This window comes from Haliotis rubra, unplaced genomic scaffold (assembly GCF_003918875.1).
Source record: "Haliotis rubra isolate DU_JTF1 unplaced genomic scaffold, ASM391887v1 Scf281, whole genome shotgun sequence".
Lineage (NCBI taxonomy): Eukaryota > Metazoa > Mollusca > Gastropoda > Lepetellida > Haliotidae > Haliotis > Haliotis rubra.
In genome coordinates this window covers 975,956-998,023 of record NW_025766903.1, presented here as the reverse complement: position 1 = coordinate 998,023, position 22,068 = coordinate 975,956, and the positions used below count along the sequence as shown (strand labels likewise).

The 22,068-nt window shown below is 43.5% G+C and overlaps 1 protein-coding gene across 1 annotated transcript; it reads right to left on the bottom strand.

Annotated features, from left to right (window-relative positions):
* Positions 1-13,575, bottom strand: LOC124281298. The gene is made up of 15 exons (XM_046717325.1): positions 13,278-13,575; positions 9,770-9,911; positions 7,234-7,529; positions 6,666-6,806; positions 6,325-6,569; positions 6,087-6,171; positions 5,398-5,571; positions 5,127-5,200; positions 4,527-4,709; positions 4,218-4,391; positions 3,770-3,925; positions 3,141-3,227; positions 2,623-2,806; positions 1,459-1,658; positions 1-1,323 (listed from the first exon to the last, which is right to left on the bottom strand). Exons 2-15 carry the CDS (start codon positions 9,816-9,818, stop codon positions 1,248-1,250), a joined length of 2,124 nt encoding a protein of 707 aa, XP_046573281.1. The 5' UTR covers positions 9,819-9,911; positions 13,278-13,575; the 3' UTR covers positions 1-1,247.
* Positions 13,576-22,068: the final 8,493 nt, after the last annotated feature.

Here is a 22,068-nt window from a genome sequence, read left to right as displayed (position 1 = left end):
TGTGAATATTATCAAAAACAATGAATTATGTACATGTACCTATCAAACATATGACACCAAGCACCATGTTATTTTACATCACATGTTTGTCAGTGCACAGATAACACTTATTAGAAAGTCACTTGAACGTCATCATTTTCTACTTTCACCTTGTTCTTGACATACAGGTAGCCATCTAGAAGGGTGATCGGAAGAAACGTCATAGGAAAAAACTATTAACTATTATAAAACATCCTGTTCTCCAGTTATATACTTTGTTTATGCTCAATTTTATAAATACTGTTTCACGTTCATCTTCAGTAATAAAAACATCCTGTTCTCCAGTTATTTGCAAAGGCCAACTCAACAACTGTTATTAAAAACGTCATATTCTCCAGTTATTTACATTTGTATTATACTTGAATAAATACATTACTTTTATAAGTTAGGTTCAAATGTGGTTCAGAGAAATGTATGTAGTGCTTGTGATGATAATATTGTTATGACTTGTTGAATAAAAACATTACTTGTATAAGTTAGGTTTAAATGTGGTTCAGAGAAATGTATGTAGTGCTATTGATGATAATATTGTTATGACTTGTTGAATAAATACATTTTAGTACTGATCATTGTTCCTACAACCTGGTAGCGATGGGTCAGTAAAAGGATTAGTGATATGTTTTGAGAAGGGCACAGGAGGTAGGAGTTGTTGTTACTATACTCTGCGGTGACTCAGGGTCAGCTCATTAATTAAATAGGGGTGGACAGCATGGCTCAGCTAATTAGTGTATTCATTTAGTCTGTCTTATGGGAGGTCTGTCTTTTGGGAGTGAACCGGCGACGTACACACGTGCACTAGTCCCCGCTATACCGCTTTCTCAGTGTAAGAACTAGTCCCCGCTATACTGCTTTCTCAGTGTACGAACTAGGCCCCGCAATGTATGATATGGAAATAGTTTCTGAAAATTATTATGAGAACGGCGATGACCATGATGATTATGACGATGATGGTGATTGAGACGGTAGTTGTGATGATGAAGGTGAGGACAGTGGTAACGACGCTGGTCACAGCAATGGTGTCAGTGGTGATCACGATGAAGATGACAGTGTTGGTTAAGATGATGGTGATCCTGACGACTATGGTCGAGACGACAACAACGATGATGATGATATGGGTGACGACGATAAGGACGTCTCTGGGTGGATGCAGGATGTGCTGCATGTCTGACGTCAGACACATCAGGTAGATTCTACGTGTCTATTTGCTGTCACCTCATCGCGCCCTTCCGTCCAGCCTCCAGCTTGTCACGTGACTCTGCATTTACCAGGTGCTCCAGATACTCTCTGAAACACGATGACACAAACGTGATGTTCTCTGTGAGACATTACGACAAAAACGTGATGTACCCTTGAAAAAACATTTCCCGACGTATTTATGGTATTATCCATAAACACAGAGCATATAGAGGTTGGACTTACTGAATGAGCACGAGGCTGTTCTCCTGCCTGGCCAGTCTGGACTGGATGGTTAGCAGGGTCATCCTGTTGGAGTCCAGGTGATCCCAAAGGTCCCGGATGTTCTTATTCATCTGACTGAGCTCCGGGCCGTCCCAGCGTTTGAGGATGTCACGTGGGTTGTGTATTTCCTCCATCTCTATGTACGTCTTGAACCTGCTGCTCTGGAACATCAACTCACGGAGTCAGAGATTAGGCCATGGGAACATTAACACACGGAGTCAGAGATTGGGCCATGGGAACATCAACACACGGCGTCAGAGATTAGGCCATGGGAACATCACCACACAGAGTCAGAGATTAGGCCATGGGAACATCAACACACGGAGCCAGAGATTAGGCCATGGGAACATCAACACACGGAGTCAGAGATTAGGCCATGGGAACATCAACACACGGAGTCAGAGATTAGGCCATGGGAACATCAACACACGGAGTCAGAGATTAGGCCATGGGAACATCAACACACGGAGTCAGAGATTAGGCCATGGGAACATCAACACACGGAGTCAGAGATTAGGCCATGGGAACATCAACACACGGAGTCAGAGATTAGGCCATGGGAACATCAACACACGGAGTCAGAGATTAGGCCATGGGAACATCAACACACGGAGTCCAGAGCCATGGGAACATCAACACACGGAGTCAGAGATTAGGCCATGGGAACATCAACACACGGAGTCAGAGATTAGGCCATGGGAACATCAACACACGGAGTCAGAGATTAGGCCATGGGAACATCAACACACGGAGTCAGAGATTAGGCCATGGGAACATCAACACACGGAGTCAGAGATTAGGCCATGGGAACATCAACACACGGAGTCAGAGATTAGGCCATGGGAACATCAACACACGGAGTCAGAGATTAGGCCATGGGAACATCAACACACGGAGTCAGAGATTAGGCCATGAGAGCAACACATGTAAACCTGGGTACCATCAACAACATATAAAATACGCACATGCTTTGACCATGGGCCCAAGGAACATCTGCCCATTGCTTACATGGAAGGTGAGGGGTAAAGGTTACAACCTTTGGAGTCAGTGAAAACTCGTACCTTTCATTACAGGCCACTATTTCAGCAGAATAAAGACCGAGAGCTGGATACCAAACTGACCTACCTTTCCCACATATATACTGTTGAGATCGACTCTTGTGATGATCCACGCCCTGTTGAGCTCCAGCCCCCGTTGTGCGTCTCTCTGCACGTAATGGTAGGTGTCGCTGAGCTGGGCGACGAGGATGCTGAGGAGGACGACGCAGCAGAAGAACAGGAAGATGACCATGATGAAAGTGCTCATCGGCCTGAAGACGACCAGGTAGATCCATAAAGTGGACACACTAACAGACGTGGGGAGACCAAGACCTCATAACAGCAATGAGGATGCACTTTGGAACATATACCATAGTAAGAACACCACATTCTGTCATAGTATTCTAGTTACTCTGTCATGCCAGGAGCAAACAGAATCTGAATTAGGGAATTCGTCTGAAAGGTACCATAAGCTCAAACATGTTTTGCACAAAGATCGTTGAATATATTTATGACTTTTAGAAGAGGTTATCATTTGTTATGTGATATAGTTTTATGCTACACAATCAGGATATTTCTGTGAAGGAAGAGTAGTTGTTCACGTACGGATAGCCTCCCTCTCCCGAATACTCCACTACAGCGTATGCCTCTATCAGTGTCCTCACGCCGACAAACATGACGTTCCAGTAGTTGCTGAAAAACAGGAAACAGGTCTGTGTCGGCATCAAGTCACCCCGGAACATAATGACATATGATACCAGCCAGTGTAGCTGCAGAAACATGGAAACACATATCTCTGTGTAGATACTGAAACATGGTAACCATAGCTACCACGTAGATACCGAAGCATGGTAACCATAGCTACCCCGTAGATGTTGAAACGTTGTAACCATAGCTACCCCGTAGATGATGAAACGTGGTAACCATAGCTACCCCGTAGATTCTGAAACATGGAAATAATAAAACTAATAACGGTTAGCACTATATCGACTCTGTAGGTGCTGAAGCTTCTCTGTAGTTGTTGAAGAATGGTAACTTGACGTCTCTGTAGGTGACCCCATTCCTATCAGTGTCTACTTCAGGCAAAGTGTATCCACAAAGAGTAATGTCCATACACTCTCGCCGGACGCCTTTCATACAATTAACATCTTTTGACTTTGACTTGACTTTGGCCAGGGCATACGTCTGTAGTGCGTGTTATGTATGTTGTGCCACAGGAATATTATACCGCCTACCTGGTTTCGTTATGCACGGTCAAGGCGTTTTCTCCTTTGAGTGCCAAGGTGAAGGACCCGGTGAAAGCCAGGAGGATGACGAGGAAGAAGAGGATGAACTGGAGGATGTCCCTGCTGATGATCCTCCACAGGATCAGGGCGTACGCTCCCGTCCGTCTGCAGGGAAATATTCACGAGACACGTGCATAGGTAGATCTACATTGAAAACATCAAACATTTTCACATATGGTGTTCACCTGTTGTCAGTTACCTGAAGACCTCGTGTGCACGTGCTATCAGCTACCTGAGGACCAGGTCTACACCTGTTGTCAGTTACCTGAAGACCTCGTGTGCACGTGATATCAGCTACCTGAGGACCAGGTGTTCACCTGTTGTCAGTTACCTGAAGACCTCGTGTGCACGTGATATCAGCTACCTGAGGACCAGGTGTTCATCTGTTGTCAGTTACCTGAAGACAGCGGCGTACTTGAACATCCTGAGTGTCCACAGCAGGTAGCCCATGGAGAACACTTGCCACTGTTCCTGTCTGTGTGTGAAGCGGAGCGGGATCACCATCAGCAGCAGACAGGAGGACGACAGGTCGATCCAGTTGAACTTGTCACTCCAGTAATCTCTTCGGTGTCTGGAACAAGATGGCAAAAGAAAAAAAGAAGCAATACACGTTTTAATATTTTTTTCAGCAAACCATTGCTGTGTTACCTTGAAGTCCAGCCGAGTGTCTGAGTTACTCATCCACACAGTGTGATGGCAGACTTACCTCCTCATCTGGTTCAGCTCCAGGATCAGGGTGGTGAGGACGAGGACGGTCCCCACGCATTCCGCCACCCCCCGGGCGATCTGCAGGGGGTCCGAGTATATAAATGGGTCAGAGGTCAGGGACGAAACAGCCACGGAGAAGGTCAAACACAGCAATGCGACACAGAACAGCAAACAATTCAGTCTTCAGTCTGTAGAGAAGTCAAACACACTACATCAAATGCTACGTCATATTATGTAAACAATACTGACTCCATTAGAAGCATTCATTTCACTTGTGCCGTAGGGGTGGAAAGTAGGTGTAATTTAAATAGCCACCACTCCCAATACAGAAGTACACACCTATAACCTACCGATACAGTACTGACAGCCGGCAGGAAAACTACTGCGGCATATTACCTTATACTGATGTCAGAAGATATGTGGTATATAGTGAACGCCACACAACCCACTTTGAATATCCCACGAACCAGATTGCCATGGGAGAAAGCGGCAAATAGCAAGGACAATTGTATGAATGGAGAACTGAAATACAGTGATGATCTGATATAGCAACTATTCTCGAGTACCGAACCCGTTTTGATATTAAGTTACATCTTACTCGAATCGGAGTCTAGCGTATTTCTTCCACTTCCGGCGTATGAGGAGACGGACAACGTCGTGGAAGACTAGCGACTGCAACAGAACACGACAACACATACAGTACATGGTGAGGTAGCAAGCTTTCTGTGGATGATTGACTGACCTGCCTGGCTATGTAGACTCGGAGTTTAGAAAATACAGACTGTTTCCTGACCGCCACGGTGGTTTGAGGTTATCATGACTTAGGAATCTGAATATTGGACTATGTTTATTCGTTGTTTCTGGCCTACCTTCAAACCTCGCTGTGAGATCAGATGGAGGCAAGACTTGTCGTGGGAGTCAAACTCGGAATGACTGGGTGAGCGACCTTTCGCATCTACCTCCAGCACGTGATAGAACACCCTCACGTGACCACTGTCACCCAGATGGTCCATCATGGCGTCCAAGACGCTTAGTGCTGCTTGCTGTAATACAAATATAGTTCCTAAGAAACGAACCCTGAGTCCATCACACACAGTATCGTCGTCATTAAGTATAGCCCATATATCCAACAGAGACACTGATTATATATACCTGTACATGCACCTACTTACCTGTTTGACGTCATTTGTACCTGCGCTTAGTCCCACTTTCCTGTATGACGTCATATGTAACTGTACTTAAATCCACTTACCTGTGTGACGTCATCTGTACCTGCACTTATATCTACTTACCTGTATGACGTCATCTGTACCTACACTTATTCCCACTTACCTGTAAGACGTCATCAGCACCTGCACTTATATCCATTTTTCTGTATGACACCATCTGTGTAATGTAATTTGTATCTTCACTTTGGTCGACCTACCTGTGCAGTGTGTGACTACCCTCAGGACCAATCATTTGTTTTACGCCATCTCTACCTGCATGTATACCCGCTGCATCCCGCCATGTGTACCTTTACCGTTATATGTAAGATAATTGCCTCAAAGACCATCACCTGCATGTTGTTGTTTATCAGGTCATGTAGGCTGCACTCGGAAGTGGCTCCGGCGTCCTCGGTAGCGACAAACATATTCCGTACTCTGTAATCAGACACAACAGATTAGAGACCGGCCTTAGCATCAGTTGCTGAACATACAACACATGTGTGTTATACCATCTACTGTCTACAACTACTGTCTGTAAATAATGAACACGAGAAACCATTCGACCCTTTATTGGGACGATCGACCTACACGGTATGGGGCATGACCGACAGCAACATCGCCGCGATGTCGTCGTTGTTGTTGATGAGGGCAAGGTGGTAGGGCATGTTGTTGTCCTTGTCTCGGACGTGGGGGAGGGCGTCGTTCTCCAACAGTTTACTACACACACCCTTGAAGTTCCTCTTGACGGCGTGGTGGAGGGGGGTCTGCCAGGAGCTGTCGCACGTCGATGGGTTGGCGCCGCGGTGCAGCAGGGTGTTCACGAAGATCTGCACCTGAACAGAAACGTCTTGCATAATACACATTAATGAATGTTGTATTCTCAGTGAAATAACTTGAGGGCGGACATGTGATGGCGAAACAGTTTCTACCTTAGCTTCAGTAGGAAAGTGTGAGATGGCGTACAACAGTGCTGTCTCCTTGTCCCCATGGTTACTGATGAGGCAGTCTACGATGGTCTCCAGCTCAGCCTCCTGCCGCCCGATCAACAGCAGCTGACTCTTGTGGGCGACCTGCAGCAGACAAAACACAGACATGGTGACCATCGACCTGACACCAAACACAGACATGGTGACCATCGACCTGACACCAAACACAGACATGGTGACCATCGACCTGACACAAAACACAGACATGGTGACCATGGACCTGACACAAAACACAGACATGGTGACCATCGACCTGACCCGGCATGCGGCGTGTTTCTGTGGCTGTACAATAGCAGTGCTCATACAAACCACACTGGCACCATGACTAGCAAGCCGCCTTTTGGATATCTGACTTTACAATAGTAGCATACAGCCCACAGGGACATCCTTGTCATCAGCTGCCAACAGCCAGCCAGTAATCATTACGCCATTACGCAGAATGTGTATTACTATGGACGCAGGAATGTTTCTTTTCCCTCTATGGATAAAGCATGTATAATAGCTAAAATACCTCAGCTTGAAAATCGTCGCCTGTGACGTCCTGTCCGAGCAGATCCGACAACGACGGCACTGACGTAATGTGTTCACAGGAACGACACCGACCGTCTTCACACACATCCACGCTCCCACCTCGGGACGAGTAGCGGGGGACCTTGTTCTTACAGAGGGGGCAGTGTCTGTCGTCCCCCCGGGGGTGAGGGGCAGGGGAGGTAGGCGTGAGTGGGGGAGCTGGTCCAGGCTGGTCCGGAGGAGACGTTGTATCACTCCCTCCTTTCTCCCTCTCTGCGTCATCCTGTGGGACGCCTCCTGCGTACAACACAACACCTACACAGTGACTAGGTAACGAATGACATGGGTTGTCCTTGTCGGTCATATTACAACATTGGCTTGTCTGGACATGGTCGGACGTACGTACAGCTGAGTCGGTGAGTTTAGTTTTACGCCGCTTTTAGCAATATTCCAGCAATATGGGCTTCACATATTGTACATGTGCGGAATCGAACCCAGGTCTTCGGCGTGATGAGGGAACGCTTTAACCACCAGGCTATCCCACTGCCCGTACAGCTGAAGATAGGTCTTTCAAACCTCGTGTTTCATTCAGTATTTAGGCGATATGAGGAAGGACCAGTGAATCCCATCTTTAATGGGTTAGTGGACACTTCCATTCTACATAGCAGGGGTGTGGATGTAAATGTTTGTAATTAGTGTAGGCCAGATGGGGTGTAGGAAATATGAAGGTAAACCTAGGCCACGGGAACAGTAATTCATTCTGAACCGCTACATAAAGTAAGGAATATCTATGCTGTGCTATTGGATCTGAACATAAATGTTGGAATCTTAAAATGTCACAGTCAACAAATAATTAAGAAATGTTTTTTGTTCTCTGTACCAAACTTGACCGCCGACGTGTACAGGACGATCACCAGTGGATGTGACTGCTTGTAAATAATCGAGTCTGGACCGCACGATCAAGTGATTGCTGAGTAACGACCCACTAAGCCTGAGTACGATGACGCCTTCGTTGAAGTCACCGACACCGTCCACCGGATTTCGGAAAGGTTATTAGTATTCTAGGAATGATAATATCTTCTCTTTTCAGATGTGAATAAAGTTCAGAGTTATTACAAGACAGTATCACAAGACATTATCACAAGACATTATCACAAGACATTATCGGAAGACATTTTCACAAGACATTATCACAAGACATTTTCGGAAGATGTTCAAACTAATATTCATCCAATCTCGTTACGTGCCTGTGACGTCTGGATTTACTTGCAATGTCTGTATGTATTGAGAGATTAATGATTAACAACGGCAAGTCTTGAGAGTTCGGAGCAGTAGCCGAGTGGTTGCAACGTTCACTGGACACGTCGACAGTCAGAGTTTGATTTCCCATCGAGGGAATATTCTGGCGTAAACCAGGACTCTCTGAACTATGATGTTTGTCATACCAGTCCCGCGCCTACGGCCTCAGTTTACGGGTAATGTATCACTCCTGAAGATAATGAGGTCTCGGTAACACACGCTACAATCATGTCTCGGGGCAATATACTTCATAGGTCTATCACAGCGACGTGTTTCCTCATATGTAACCTAAACTATATATATATATATCTGAATAATACTAGTTACATATTTTTTGTTGTAATTTGTTAGTGATATGGTTGACATGATTTGTTAGACTTGTGATTTATTAGACTTAAACATACATTTGCAAATAATTATTTTCCTGATAATAAAAAACCCCAGACAAACAAGAAGGCGTATCCCACAAACCACGTGTTCAGTTTAGCATACACATATTTATCCATCAACATGCTCCTGTTGAGTTTATTAGGTTGCTGTACACAGGCTGACAACACGTGTCAGATAGCGTACTTATAACAAGGAAATACCCAGTCAATAGGGGTAGAGGTTGGTGTGATGGTACTTCCTCATTGTGTAGACCAGGAAACTCTGGACGGGCATGAATGAGCACTTCTAGATTATATTAAAGTGTTTGGTAGTTTTACTACTTTATAACATTTCAGAAACTTAGCAAACCTTTACGATGAGCGAGGTGTAAATGGGCCTAGCTGCTCAAACACCTATTACACTTATAATATTCAAACAATTATCAGTGAGTGAGTGAGTGGGTGGGTGAATGGGTGATTGAGTGCGTGAACGAGTAAATGAGTGTGTATGTGTGTAAGTGTGTGAGTGAGTGTGTATGTGCGTGAGTGTATGTGTGTGAGTGAGAGTGTGTAAGTGTGTGTGAGAGTGTGTGTGTGGGGGGGTTGGGGTGGGTGGGGTGAGCGAGTGTCTGTGTGTGTGAGAGTAAATGAGTGAGTGAGCGAATGAGTGTGTGAGTGGTTGAGTGGGCGACTGTTTGAGTGAGTGAATGAGTGAGTGAGTGAGTGGCCGGCTGTGTGAGTCAGTGAGTCAGTGAGTTGGATAGTCCAGTATTCCAGGTATGTACACACTACAGTTCTGTATCAAACTTCAACTTGTTTTCTCAAGTCTCTACGATTACCGTCTTAATCAAGAAAATCGTGGATTCTCACCTTTGTCCATGTCATCCAGGACTATGTCACCGTGGTCAATGTCGCACATGTTTAGTAGAGTCCTTGACGGGCACCGGATGAAGCGTCTCAAACACCGGACAACCTCCTAGTCGACATCCTCACAATACAGGAAGGGAGAAGCCTGTTGTCGGTATAAATAACTCGTGTTTTACCATACGTGTACAGCTGTTACTATTCAGCTGTGTGATTGTGGGGCACATAATGACACAACTGTAGGGTACATACTGACACAATACTGTAGGGCACATAGTGACACAACTGTAGGGCACATAGTGACACAACTGTAGGGTACATAGTGACACAACTGTAGGGCATATAGTGACACAACTGTAGGGCATATAGTGACACAACTGTAGGGCACATAGTGACACAACTGTAGGGCACATAGTGACACAACTGTAGGGCACAGAGTGACACAACAGTAGGGTACATAGTGACACAACGCTGTAGGGCACATACTGACACAACACTGTAGGGCACATAGTGACACAACTGTAGGTCACATACTGACACAATACTGTAGGGCACATAGTGACACAACACTGTAGGGCATATAGTGACACAACTGTAGGGTACGTAGTGACACAACTGTAGGGCACATAGTGACAAAAGTGTAGGGCACATAGTGACACAACTGTAGGGCACATAGTGACACAACACTGTAGGGCACATAGTGACACAACACTGTAGGGCACATAGTGACACAACTGTAGGGCACATGGTGACACAACACTGTAGGGCACATAGTGACACAACTGTAGGTCACATAGTGACAACTGTAGGTCACATAGTGACGCAACTGTAGACACATAGTGACACAATACTGTAGGGCACATACTGACACAACACTGTAGGGCACATAGTGACACAACTGTAGGGCACATAGTGACACAACAATGTAGGGCACATAGTGACACAACTGTAGGGCACATAGTGACACAACAGTAGGTCACATAGTGACACAATACTGTAGGGCACATAGTGCAAAAACTGTAGGGCACATACTGACACAACACTGTAGGGCACATAGTGACGCAACTGTAGGTCACATAGTGACACAATACTGTAGGGCACATAGTGACACAACACTGTAGGGCACATAGTGACACAACTGTAGGTCACATACTGACACAACTGTAGTTACATAGTGACACAATACTGTAGGGCACATACTGACACAACACTGTAGGGCACATAGTGACACAACTGTAGGCACATAGTGACACAACAATGTAGGGCACATACTGACACAACACTGTAGGGCACATAGTGACACAACAGTAGGGCACATAGTGACACAATACTGTAGGGCACATAGTGCAAAAACTGTAGGGCACATACTGACACAACACTGTAGGGCACATAGTGACGCAACTGTAGGTCACATAGTGACACAATACTGTAGGGCACATAGTGACACAACACTGTAGGGCACATAGTGACACAACTGTAGGTACATAGTGACACAATACTGTAGGGCACATAGTGACACAACTGTAGGTCACATAGTGACACAACTGTAGTGGACATAGTGACACAACAGTAGGTCACATAGTGACACAATACTGTAGGGCACATAGTGCAAAAACTGTAGGGCACATACTGACACAACACTGTAGGGCACATAGTGACGCAACTGTAGGTCACATAGTGACACAATACTGTAGGGCACATAGTGACACACATAGTGAGTGACACAACTGTAGTGCATATAGTGACACAACTGTAGGGCACATAGTGACACAATACTGTAGGGCACATAGTGACACAACTGTAGGTCACATAGTGACACAACTGTAGTGGACATAGTGACACAACTGTAGGGCACATAGTGACACAACTGTAGGCACATGGTGACACAACTGTAGGCACATAGTGACACAACTGTAGGTCACATAGTGACACAACTGTAGGGCACATAGTGACACAACTGTAGGCACATAGTGACACAACTGTAGGGCACATAGTCACATAGTGACACAACTGTAGGGCACATAGTGACAGTCACATGGTACCAACTGTAGGTCACATAGTGACACAACTGTAGGGCACATAGTGACACTTCTGTAGGACACATAGTAACAACTGTAGGTCACATAGTGACACAACTGTAGGCACATAGTGACACTTCTGTAGGGCACATAGTAACAACTGTAGGTCACATAGTGACACAACTGTAGGCACATAGTGACACAACTGTAGGGCACATGGTTACACAAACGTAGATCACATAGTAAACTATACTGACAGAGCAAGCCGTATAGACACATAGTGGCACAACTGTAGTTCACATAGCAACACAACCGTATCACAACCCTAACATATCTTCATTGTTTGCCTACTGGTTTCGAACATAGATTTTCAATCCAATAGATATAACTCATATACAATTCGTGTGAATATCAAGTCTAAAGCCTATTATGTAAAGTGAACTATATCGGGAACGTATCTGTACATAGACTAACAACTAGTCTCTGAAATGAACATATTTTACTGAAAAAAGTTCATAGTAAAAAACTATAAAATATAATGAAAAGGAGCCCTGAGACCTTCTTCATTTTCAGGAAATCTAGACTTGCCACATTTTCTAGACTTGTGTGGGCTTTCTTGGATATATTTGCTTCAGGATCTGTACGAGAGACTAATCTGTACATAGAGAGGGAAAATAATGGTCTGACTGTGGATCTAAATTTGGGAACAATAAACATTAGTTTTTCAAGGATAACCAATAATAAATTAAACATTGACTGTATTTGTCTAGCAGTGTCACAGACTGCCGCAGGGTCAGTGAAGGCAGTACATGCATAACTGCATTGCTCTATATTACTTAAAATATTCATCATACATTGTCTCCAATCTGTCCGTACACCTGCGAGGGAATATCTCAGTGACTCGGGTTATATCAGTGTTTACGACATTAACTATGTCCATATTGTCAGTTATAACAGTTTGTACTACATTGTGTATGTCCATAAACCGAGTTATAACAGTTTTTACGTCATTGTGTATGTCCTTAAACCGAGTTATAACAGTTTTACGTCATTGTGTAGGTCCATAAACCGAGTTATAACAGTTTTTACGCCATAAACCGATTTTACGCCATTGAGTATGTCCTTTAACCGAGTTATAACAGTTTTACGTCATTGTACGTCATTGTGTAGGTCCATAAACCGAGTTATAACAGTTTTTACGTCATTGTGTATGTCCTTTAACCGAGTTATAACAGTTTTACGTCATTGTGTATGTTCTTTAAACCGAGTTATAACAGTTTTACGTCATTGTGTTTGTCCATAAACAGAGTTATAACAGTTTTTACGTCATTGTGTATGTCCATAGTGCGGGTTATTACAGTGTTTGCTACATTGTGTCATAGTGACATCGCAAGTCAGGCGTTTGAATTTCATCTGAAGCTATCATCTATACATACAAATTTGAGTCGTCACAACTCCGACTGTAACTCTCTGGAAGAACATCACCATCCACCTACCGGGTTTTGGGGTTGATCCAGACGCTGAGAAGTACAATCCGGGGCTTCAGGGCTGTCAGAATCACATCAAGGTCAGAGGTCAGCACTTCTGGAGGCCACGTGTCCAGCAGACTCACGTGTTCATGTGCTGACACTTGACCAATACAACTTTAGGACGGTGACTGATTCTGGAGTACACTGGTACATACACGTGCTACAGCGATGGTGCTAACGGCCAGGACGCGGGAACAGTTCACATCACGCCCATCGCCGGGGAGGGGCAGATATGTGAGAATGCTTGAATAAACACTTGCAGGCCAACTCGCGGTGCAGACTGCCTGGCTCTCCGCTGTATCCCGAGGCTATCCGCCATGACAGACGCAGTCAGCGTAATAAACCCCACATGCAAACACAGGCCTCCATCTTACCCCGCGCCAGCTGCAGCGAGGTGCAAACAATTGAATGACATATGATTGTATTTGTCTTATAACTCAGTATTTACCATCTGCGGTGTAGTCGTAAACTCGCTGTTTTATAGCAGTAGCGCAATTGTTTATTCTATTTATTTAAATCTTAAAGTATATTTAGTGAGAGCACAATTCATTCAGAAATATCTGTGAGAGACTGATTGATGTAATAATTTATACGAGTGTAAAAATGGGCTTCACAACGCTTCCCGGCTTCTCCCCTAATGTGATGTAACGATGTTTCTTTGCCTGAGTCATGTCTCGCTGTTGTCTTGTGGCGCCTGTCAAGAATCAGTCACTATACCACACAGCTGCTGCCAGCGGGGAGTATGAACAGGTTGGAGGGTTACGGTAGCTAGCTGAAACACACTAGGCAGTGTTAATTAGTGTTATTGTTCAGGTGAAGACAGCTTACACTAGTCTGCAGGTGGACAGGAGGTCTCTTGACTTGGTATGACTGGTTTAGTGATTCCTGTTGAACAGGATCCGTCCCAGAAATTTATTAGTGCAGGGGCTTGTGTAATTTTTAATTTTTGGAACCAATACTAATTGTAATCACTATTGTGTATGGATTCAGGATAAACATGGTTCCATTTTTTCTGTTTGCTATAAGTGTCATTGTGGGGTGATTGAATATGAGTTCACAAAATTGCTTGCGACACCATTTCAAGAAAAACATGTTTTCATAAACTTATCACAACATAGTCATGTAGCATATCATAATAAAGCTTATGATGTATGACATAGAGATAACCACATGATATGCTTCTAATTTCAATTTGGTGATATAAAATATGACATAATCATATAAATTATTGTCTTAATAATATTGTATTTCCTTCATCAGACACCAACATTGTAAGTATTGGCCTATGTTAATGGAAACCACTTATTCAATTAATGTATTCTCCCATTTCATAAAATATACTACCATGACGCACTTATGTAGTAATAATAGTATCCAGGTAAGGTTAATGTGACTATCATACAGCCGTGCACAAGTGTCAAATCAGGCCTACCAGTACAGTCAGAATTGACACACTGACACTCGTGTCTGGGTAATTTAATGGCAAACGACATAAAGCCAAATCTGCAGACAATATAATCTTAATGTATTAATACAGGAGTGACAAATTGTATCACAGTGAACAGATAACTACATATTGCAAGTGGGGTATGCAAGTGCAATATATAATGTGCACTAGTATATTTATTTTAACTTTCACATTGTTAAGTAACTTCCATAATCAATCAATCCGTCATTAACCTGCAAGAACAAAATATTCTGTTGAAATACAAGCCTCGACATTATTTGTCATACAAACACAAGCATGAATTCTACGCATATTTTTTCTTAATTTGGAAACTAGAAGGGCCCTTGTTAGAAAACACGCCTCCGCCTTGCACAGCTATTACATTTTTAAAGTACTACTGTGTACTCGTACTTTAATGTACTTTGACCAAACCGTACGCAGGTAGCTCTTGTGTCATACCTAACATAACCACCAAGATTGATTCAAATCCACCAATACCTATTGAGATATTATTCATATTCTCCATTTATTTAACATTGCGATTATTTTCAATGTGCCTCTGTGTACATATGTGCTTTAACATACACTCTTCAAAAAATAACATTTGAAACTAATGATCGAAATATTGTAGTTAGTATGGTTTAGAAGAACAACCATATACGATTTTGAATGGTTTATCGATCATGATTGTCATGATGGGCTGACTGTTATTGAACACAACCAAAAGCATGCAAGGCATGAGTACAACCTATGACTATAAAAGACCGAAATGCATCTCGAAAATGGGACGTCTGAACGGTGCCCACCGAAATATTGCCATTGGACGATTACAAGGTGGTGAATCAGGACCTTCAGCATTTATCCCAGCACAATAACTCGTTTGTGGGATCGTTTTGTGCATTCCATGTCGACAAATGACCATCCAAGACACCGTGGAAACTGGAGACACATATGGTTCAGTGATGAATCGCGGTATCCCCTCAAGCGACGTGACGGAAGACAGCGTGTCTACAGACCACGCAATGAACGTTTTGCATCCAGCTGCATCAGGCAAGTGGACAGATTTGGTGGAGTTGGTGTGATGATGTGGGGAGCCATGTCATACACCTGCAGATCGGAATTGGTGCTCGTCCAAGGCAATCTTTCGGCTGCTCGATATATCGACCAGATTCTGTGCCCCCAATTGCATCGCCTTGTCGACTGCCAAAGGGAGCTGTACCAACAGGACAACGCCAGACCTCACACAGCACGTGCTACAGTGGACTACCTGGACAATAACAACATCCATGTCCTCCCCTGGCCCTCCAGATCCCCAGATCTGAAACCAATTGATTACCTGTGGGATCAGATAGATACATGTGTACGTCATTAATGTGTACGTGATTAAACCATTGAGACTGTAACAGTAACTGTTGTTCAACATGCTGCAGGAGGAATGGAGAAAGATTCCACAAGGAAACATCCAACAACTGATTCAATCTGTGTCAAGGAGGTGGCGTGCAGTTGTAGCAGTAAGAGGTGGTCATACAAGGTAGTAACGTCAACGTCACCTCGTGGACAGCAGTAATGACTATGATGAACATCATCCTTGTGAAATGTGCACGAGATACCAATGTATTGCTCTACTTATGCTTCAATGCTGTACCGTTTATTTTCGTTGATTTACATAATTGAATAAGACCAAATTTTTCAATGATATTTTGCTTTTGCGTTTCTTATTTTGAAGAGTGTACTTTCTTCAACATCTAATTGATTTGTCCTGGGGACATACCTAAGAGATCCAGTACGTTTAAATGAAATCCATCAAGTAGGTTTTGAGCAAGATGCTAACACATATACACACACACAAACAGGGTTGAGTGCATACCCTCTGCAACAAACCTTCGGTTTGGGCAGAAGCAGTTATGATCATATTGATTATTATGCATACATATATTATTGAGATTCATGATACATAATGGTAGTTGTAAAACACACATCACAAGGTACATTTTGACATACTACATGCCTATGTTGTGATAGGTTTATAAAAATATGTTTTCTCACATTGGTGTTGCAGCTCGATTATGGGTACCGATGTTCAGTTACCCCAGAATGACACTTATAATCAGCAGAACAAATGGAACCATGGTTTTTCTGAATCCATATGCAGTACTGATCACAATTATCAGTGGTTCCAAAAATTAACATGCACTTCCCACGGACATTATTTTTGCTACATAAGCCCCCGCACTATATCTTGTGCTGCTATTGTTGTAGGTCTGCGTTAAAGGTTTAGGATTGCTATGGAAGCGACCACTGCTGACTGTCAGCTGGAGACCTCAGAGTTCCGACTTTATGACTAACATTGAGGCTCTCGTTGCTAGAACTAACCACCATAGTGCCTGTGTGCATGTGGCCGTGAGAGTGTGAGTTGACATGTTACGTCGCCTCGGTATTATTTCAGCCATATAGCGACGAAACCAAGTCAGGACATATATACAGGTCCGTTTTATATACAAAGTTTAAAGGTGATTTCTTCACTACAGTATTATTTAGAACTAGAAAACATCGCAACATCAAATCTATCAAGTCACATACATTGAGATAACGTTTTCTCAGGTAGTTGACAATGAGATGCCTGCTCTCTCGCAACAAAACAGATCATCCAGATATATTGCTTCATAATGTGAATCCGTTGCATGTGAAAGGTCCACACAGTCAAGCAGAATATACTTGATGATGAACACTTCATTGACAGAGACACACTTGGGAGGCTCATCTCCATCCGTTTTGAGCAGATAGTCCTGAGTAAACCGCCCCTGATAATCCGGGTTAGAATTGGTCTTCAGTAATCCATGCTTGTCGTAAGAGGCGACTAACGGGGTCGGGTGGTCAGGCTCGCTGACTTGCTTGACACATGTCATCGTATCCCAATTGCGTAAATCGATGCTGATGCTGTTGATCACTGGATTGTCTGGTCCAGACTCGATGATTTACAGACCACCGCCATATAGCTGGAATATTGCTGAGTGCGGCGTTAAACACCAACCAACCAATCCTCAGTATACTGACTGTGGCCAAGATGTAAAAATACCTTATCATGTCTTGACTGATAACCCAAGTAAGTAGAACCAATTGTTGGTTTCAGTTCGGGAAGTTTATTTCTTTGATAGTGGGTTTTAAATCACTCAACTGGTCTAGCAGTGAAGATAGCGGTTTGTGACCGTACCAGGAAACTGCAAGGAAACTAGCCACATGTGCATCACTGCGAGAGGTCGCCTTAATCTTTGTCATGTACGATGCACGAAGCCCCCTTCTATACGGCTCTACTTGTTTTGGACGATGCCGTCAGTGTAGGAAAGTCATTTGCTTCATTTCCTGCGAACTAGATATGCACATTTAGACACGAACTGAATATACTTGCTGACATAGTTCCTGGCTTTGTTAAGATGGCATTGGTAGAACCTTTGTTACCAAAGTCTGACCTGGTCATTACAGGCTGCGATTTGACAGACTTGTCACATTCACGCCCGCGATCTGAGAGAAATCTGTGAAAATGCAATTTAGATCTCATCTACCATTGTGTGGACCGTGTCTGTGTACGGCCAGAGTTTTAGTCAAGAAAACTGCCCGCCTGTGTGTGAATTTGTGCACCCATTGTAGTGGTCAGTTTAATGCAATCTATGGACTACAGTGCCGCTTTCCACACAATTGATTATCAGATCTCGGTGATATTAGGGTGCCACAATGTTAAGTCCTCGGTCCAAACTGTTCAAGTTTTTACACAGGGTATCTTGGGAATATCATTTATAATCATACAGTCAAACGTGTTTTGTTGATGTCATCTAGCTGGTTTCGAAGCCTATTTTACAACTAGAACTCTGGTTGTTAACGCGTGGTTGAGAACAAGAGCAAGGATTCGGCATAAGATCTTGACCATGACCAACAACTGTGTCAAGGCCACGTGACTGGACACAAACCCTTCCTAACTCTGAAGCAGTTGATGGAACACTGTAACTTGGTCCAACGATTTCACCACCTTTGTTTGCTGTCAGGAATAATGGCTCACCCTTCAAATTTTCTGTTATTTATAACACAGCTATGAGTTAATTTCTTGAATTTCACTTTCATCTTTCTGTATAATGTAGTAGTGGAATCTGGCGTTGTAGAAATGGAATTATTTTAGCAATTATTATTTATCTGTCTTTTCGTGTTTCAGACTCCACACGTGACCCATTGACTTCTTCGGTGGCCAGTGCGGTCACTAAGACTTACCTCCCTTCCCTTGTATAGAAGCCTTCATTACATGAAGCGTCATAAAATATTATTCTTTCCCCCTGTATCCATGCCTCTACCGGCACGTGGCGTAGAGCAAACTGTTTTGATGTTGGCCCGGCTGTTATAATTCTACATCAATTCGGCAATACCTCTGGCAAACACATGTCGTTGAGCCACTGTAAGTGTTTTGTGGATATGTATTGCAGGTACAGCTGGTCAACCCGTGAACATCCCCGTTAGAACTGGTGTCGTAAGAGGCGACTAACAAGGTCGGGTTGTCAGACTCGCTGACTTGGTTGATGAATGTCATCGTATCCCAACTGAGAAGATCGATGTTCATGATGTCAATCACTGGATTGACTGGTCCAGCCTCAACTATTTACAGACCGCCTTCATATAGCTGGAATATTGCTGACAAACAATATAAGTTGTATGGTTCTCTCGAGGGTAATACGGTCTGATGTACGCCGCTTTGTAGCAGTGTCACCCAAGCTGGTAGGCGAGGGATGACACTGCTACAAAAGGCGTACATCAGACCGTATTACCCGAGGGAGAAGCATACAACGTATTTATGGTACCGCCATGTTAAATGTACAAAAAATCATGTTATTTTATGTTAAAGATCGCTACCGACTATATGACATGTAAACAAAATGGCGTCTGCCTCTAGACTGGATTTTAAAAACAGTGAGTCATATTCTGACAAGCTTAAAACTGCTATAAAATGGTTAACTATGTTTAAGTTGAGTGTGCAAACCATTCAATGTATAAAATAGCTTAAATAAAGCATTGAAAGTCGGTAAAATAAATCTGTACAAAGTGAACACAAAAACAGCTGATCGAACGGTTTTCGAACTCTGGGCACGGTATGTGCCATATTATGACGTCATACGATTGTTAGCGCATCAGCTTCTCGGCGGACAGCTTGGCGGTTACCATGGCAGTGGGTAATATTTTTTCCAGCTGGGGTGACACTGCTACAAAGAGGCGTACATCAGACCGTATTACCCTCGAGAAAAGCATACAACTTATATTGTTAAAGCGTCATTGATCAATGAAATTAAAGTATTTTACATGAAGGTAAGATATTAAACAAACAAATGCAACTAGTCAGTGGGGCAGTTTGCTATACTCTTTCATATTGATGTGTGTGCCGTTAAACAGCAAACCACCAACCGGCCAGACGGACGGACGGACGGACGGACGGACGGACGGACGGACGGACGGACGCAGGGGTTGTTGTCCTGTATATGCGATATAGAGCTGTACGGCAACCTGTGTGTAATCTTGGGTCGGGAATGTAGTGTACATGGCGAAGGTCAACATATGTTGCAGGTACAGACTATGGAATATTCATGTATGTAGACACACTAGTCTGTACCACTCAACCCAACTGCTCTGTATGTGGTGTCCAGTCTCCATCGCATGAATTATACATCGCCAACACTTGCTCAGGTGAAACCGAACCCATTATCAGCTGATTTGGTATTCAGAATAGGGTAAACACAACAACCTAACATTGATTTTCTTTCGGCATAGATACAGTCTGTGAGACTGGACACCGTATCAACCCTATAAAACACATTATGCACGACCTTTGTCGAGTTGTGTATCGAGGTAAAATCTACTGAAACACCTAATTTGTTAGCTTCCAGGCTCCACATAATAATGAATCAATACTGAGTGATACCGAGGTTTGGTGGGTTTCCTTCCCGAGACTTCTGCCTGGGTACTTGTACATGGTATAAACGACTCGTCTCACTGGCTATAAACACAGAACACAGGCTCAGCAGTCTCGCCATACTTGACATACACACTAAGTGATTATTGGACATACATGGCGGTACATGTGCAATCACATGTCTCGCCACAGGGTCTAGATACTTCCACGGCGTCCATCACTAGTCTTAGTCCTCTCTTTGATATATTGTAGCTCACCTTTCCTCTTTTAAACAAACTTGATAGATGTTTTGGTCGTGCAACTGACGCAGAACTGACACAGGCTTGGCCGAAAGTTGCCCCCAACATGTCAGCTTGCCCAGACTGTTTACACTCCTCTTTCTTCAACCGTCTGATTATCAGAACTTTGACTGCATCCAGTAAAAATTGTTGACGTAAATCTGGGCGTTGGACAAATAACCGGTAAGACAATAATATACTATTCACACTTTGCTAAGGATCAAATCATTGATACAACAGAAAACTATGATGTGAGATGAAAGCTGGTTTAAATATCTAAGCTTATGGTAAGCATGGATCCAAGTTTTCAGTATGTCACTGAACGTCTTTGATGAAACTGTCCAAAATCATTTCAGAGGAAGACACACTGGCAGTAATATACCCCAAACATTGTTGAATGTCTAAACTGAAAGCTGTGGAACAATATCTGATAATGAATGTTGCCATTATTGGCCCTATGTGAAGCTGCTGAGTTGTACATAGTTTATACACTTACGGATTATCTTGCCCTGCTTTACGAGTTTGTTTGGATTGTGCATCCTGACAGATTGTTAAACACTGACGAAGTTACTATTGAGCATGCATACTGATATACTGTGGATATGTCCAAACAAGTTCGATGTGCTTTGAAATACACTCACACCAGCATGTTTGTGAAGAACAAGGAAAATATGAAATTAAATTTGTGGGAATTTGACGCCTTGGAAGGTTTATGACTGATATCCGAGTTCGTATTTATCGCAGCAAGCACTGCACAACGGGATATGACTAAGACGTGCCGTGTGGCGGCATCATTGAAGGTGTTTTGGGCTGCCTCTAACATGGCTATGAACTTGATCTTGTGACGATCAGAACAGACAAAATCTGAACAGACAACCGTACAACCCTGGTATCCTACACAGGCGTGTTATACTACATGGCCATGGTCCACATGTTAGGCCACATCGAGCACGTACCGAGACGAGGCGGTAGTAACTCTACCTTGGCCTGCCAGATCTCAATCCCATTAGAGCATGTTTGGTAATTATGGGTCACAGAATACGCCAGAGAAATCCTCCTCAACAGAATCTTGCTGTATTAAACAAGCCCTCC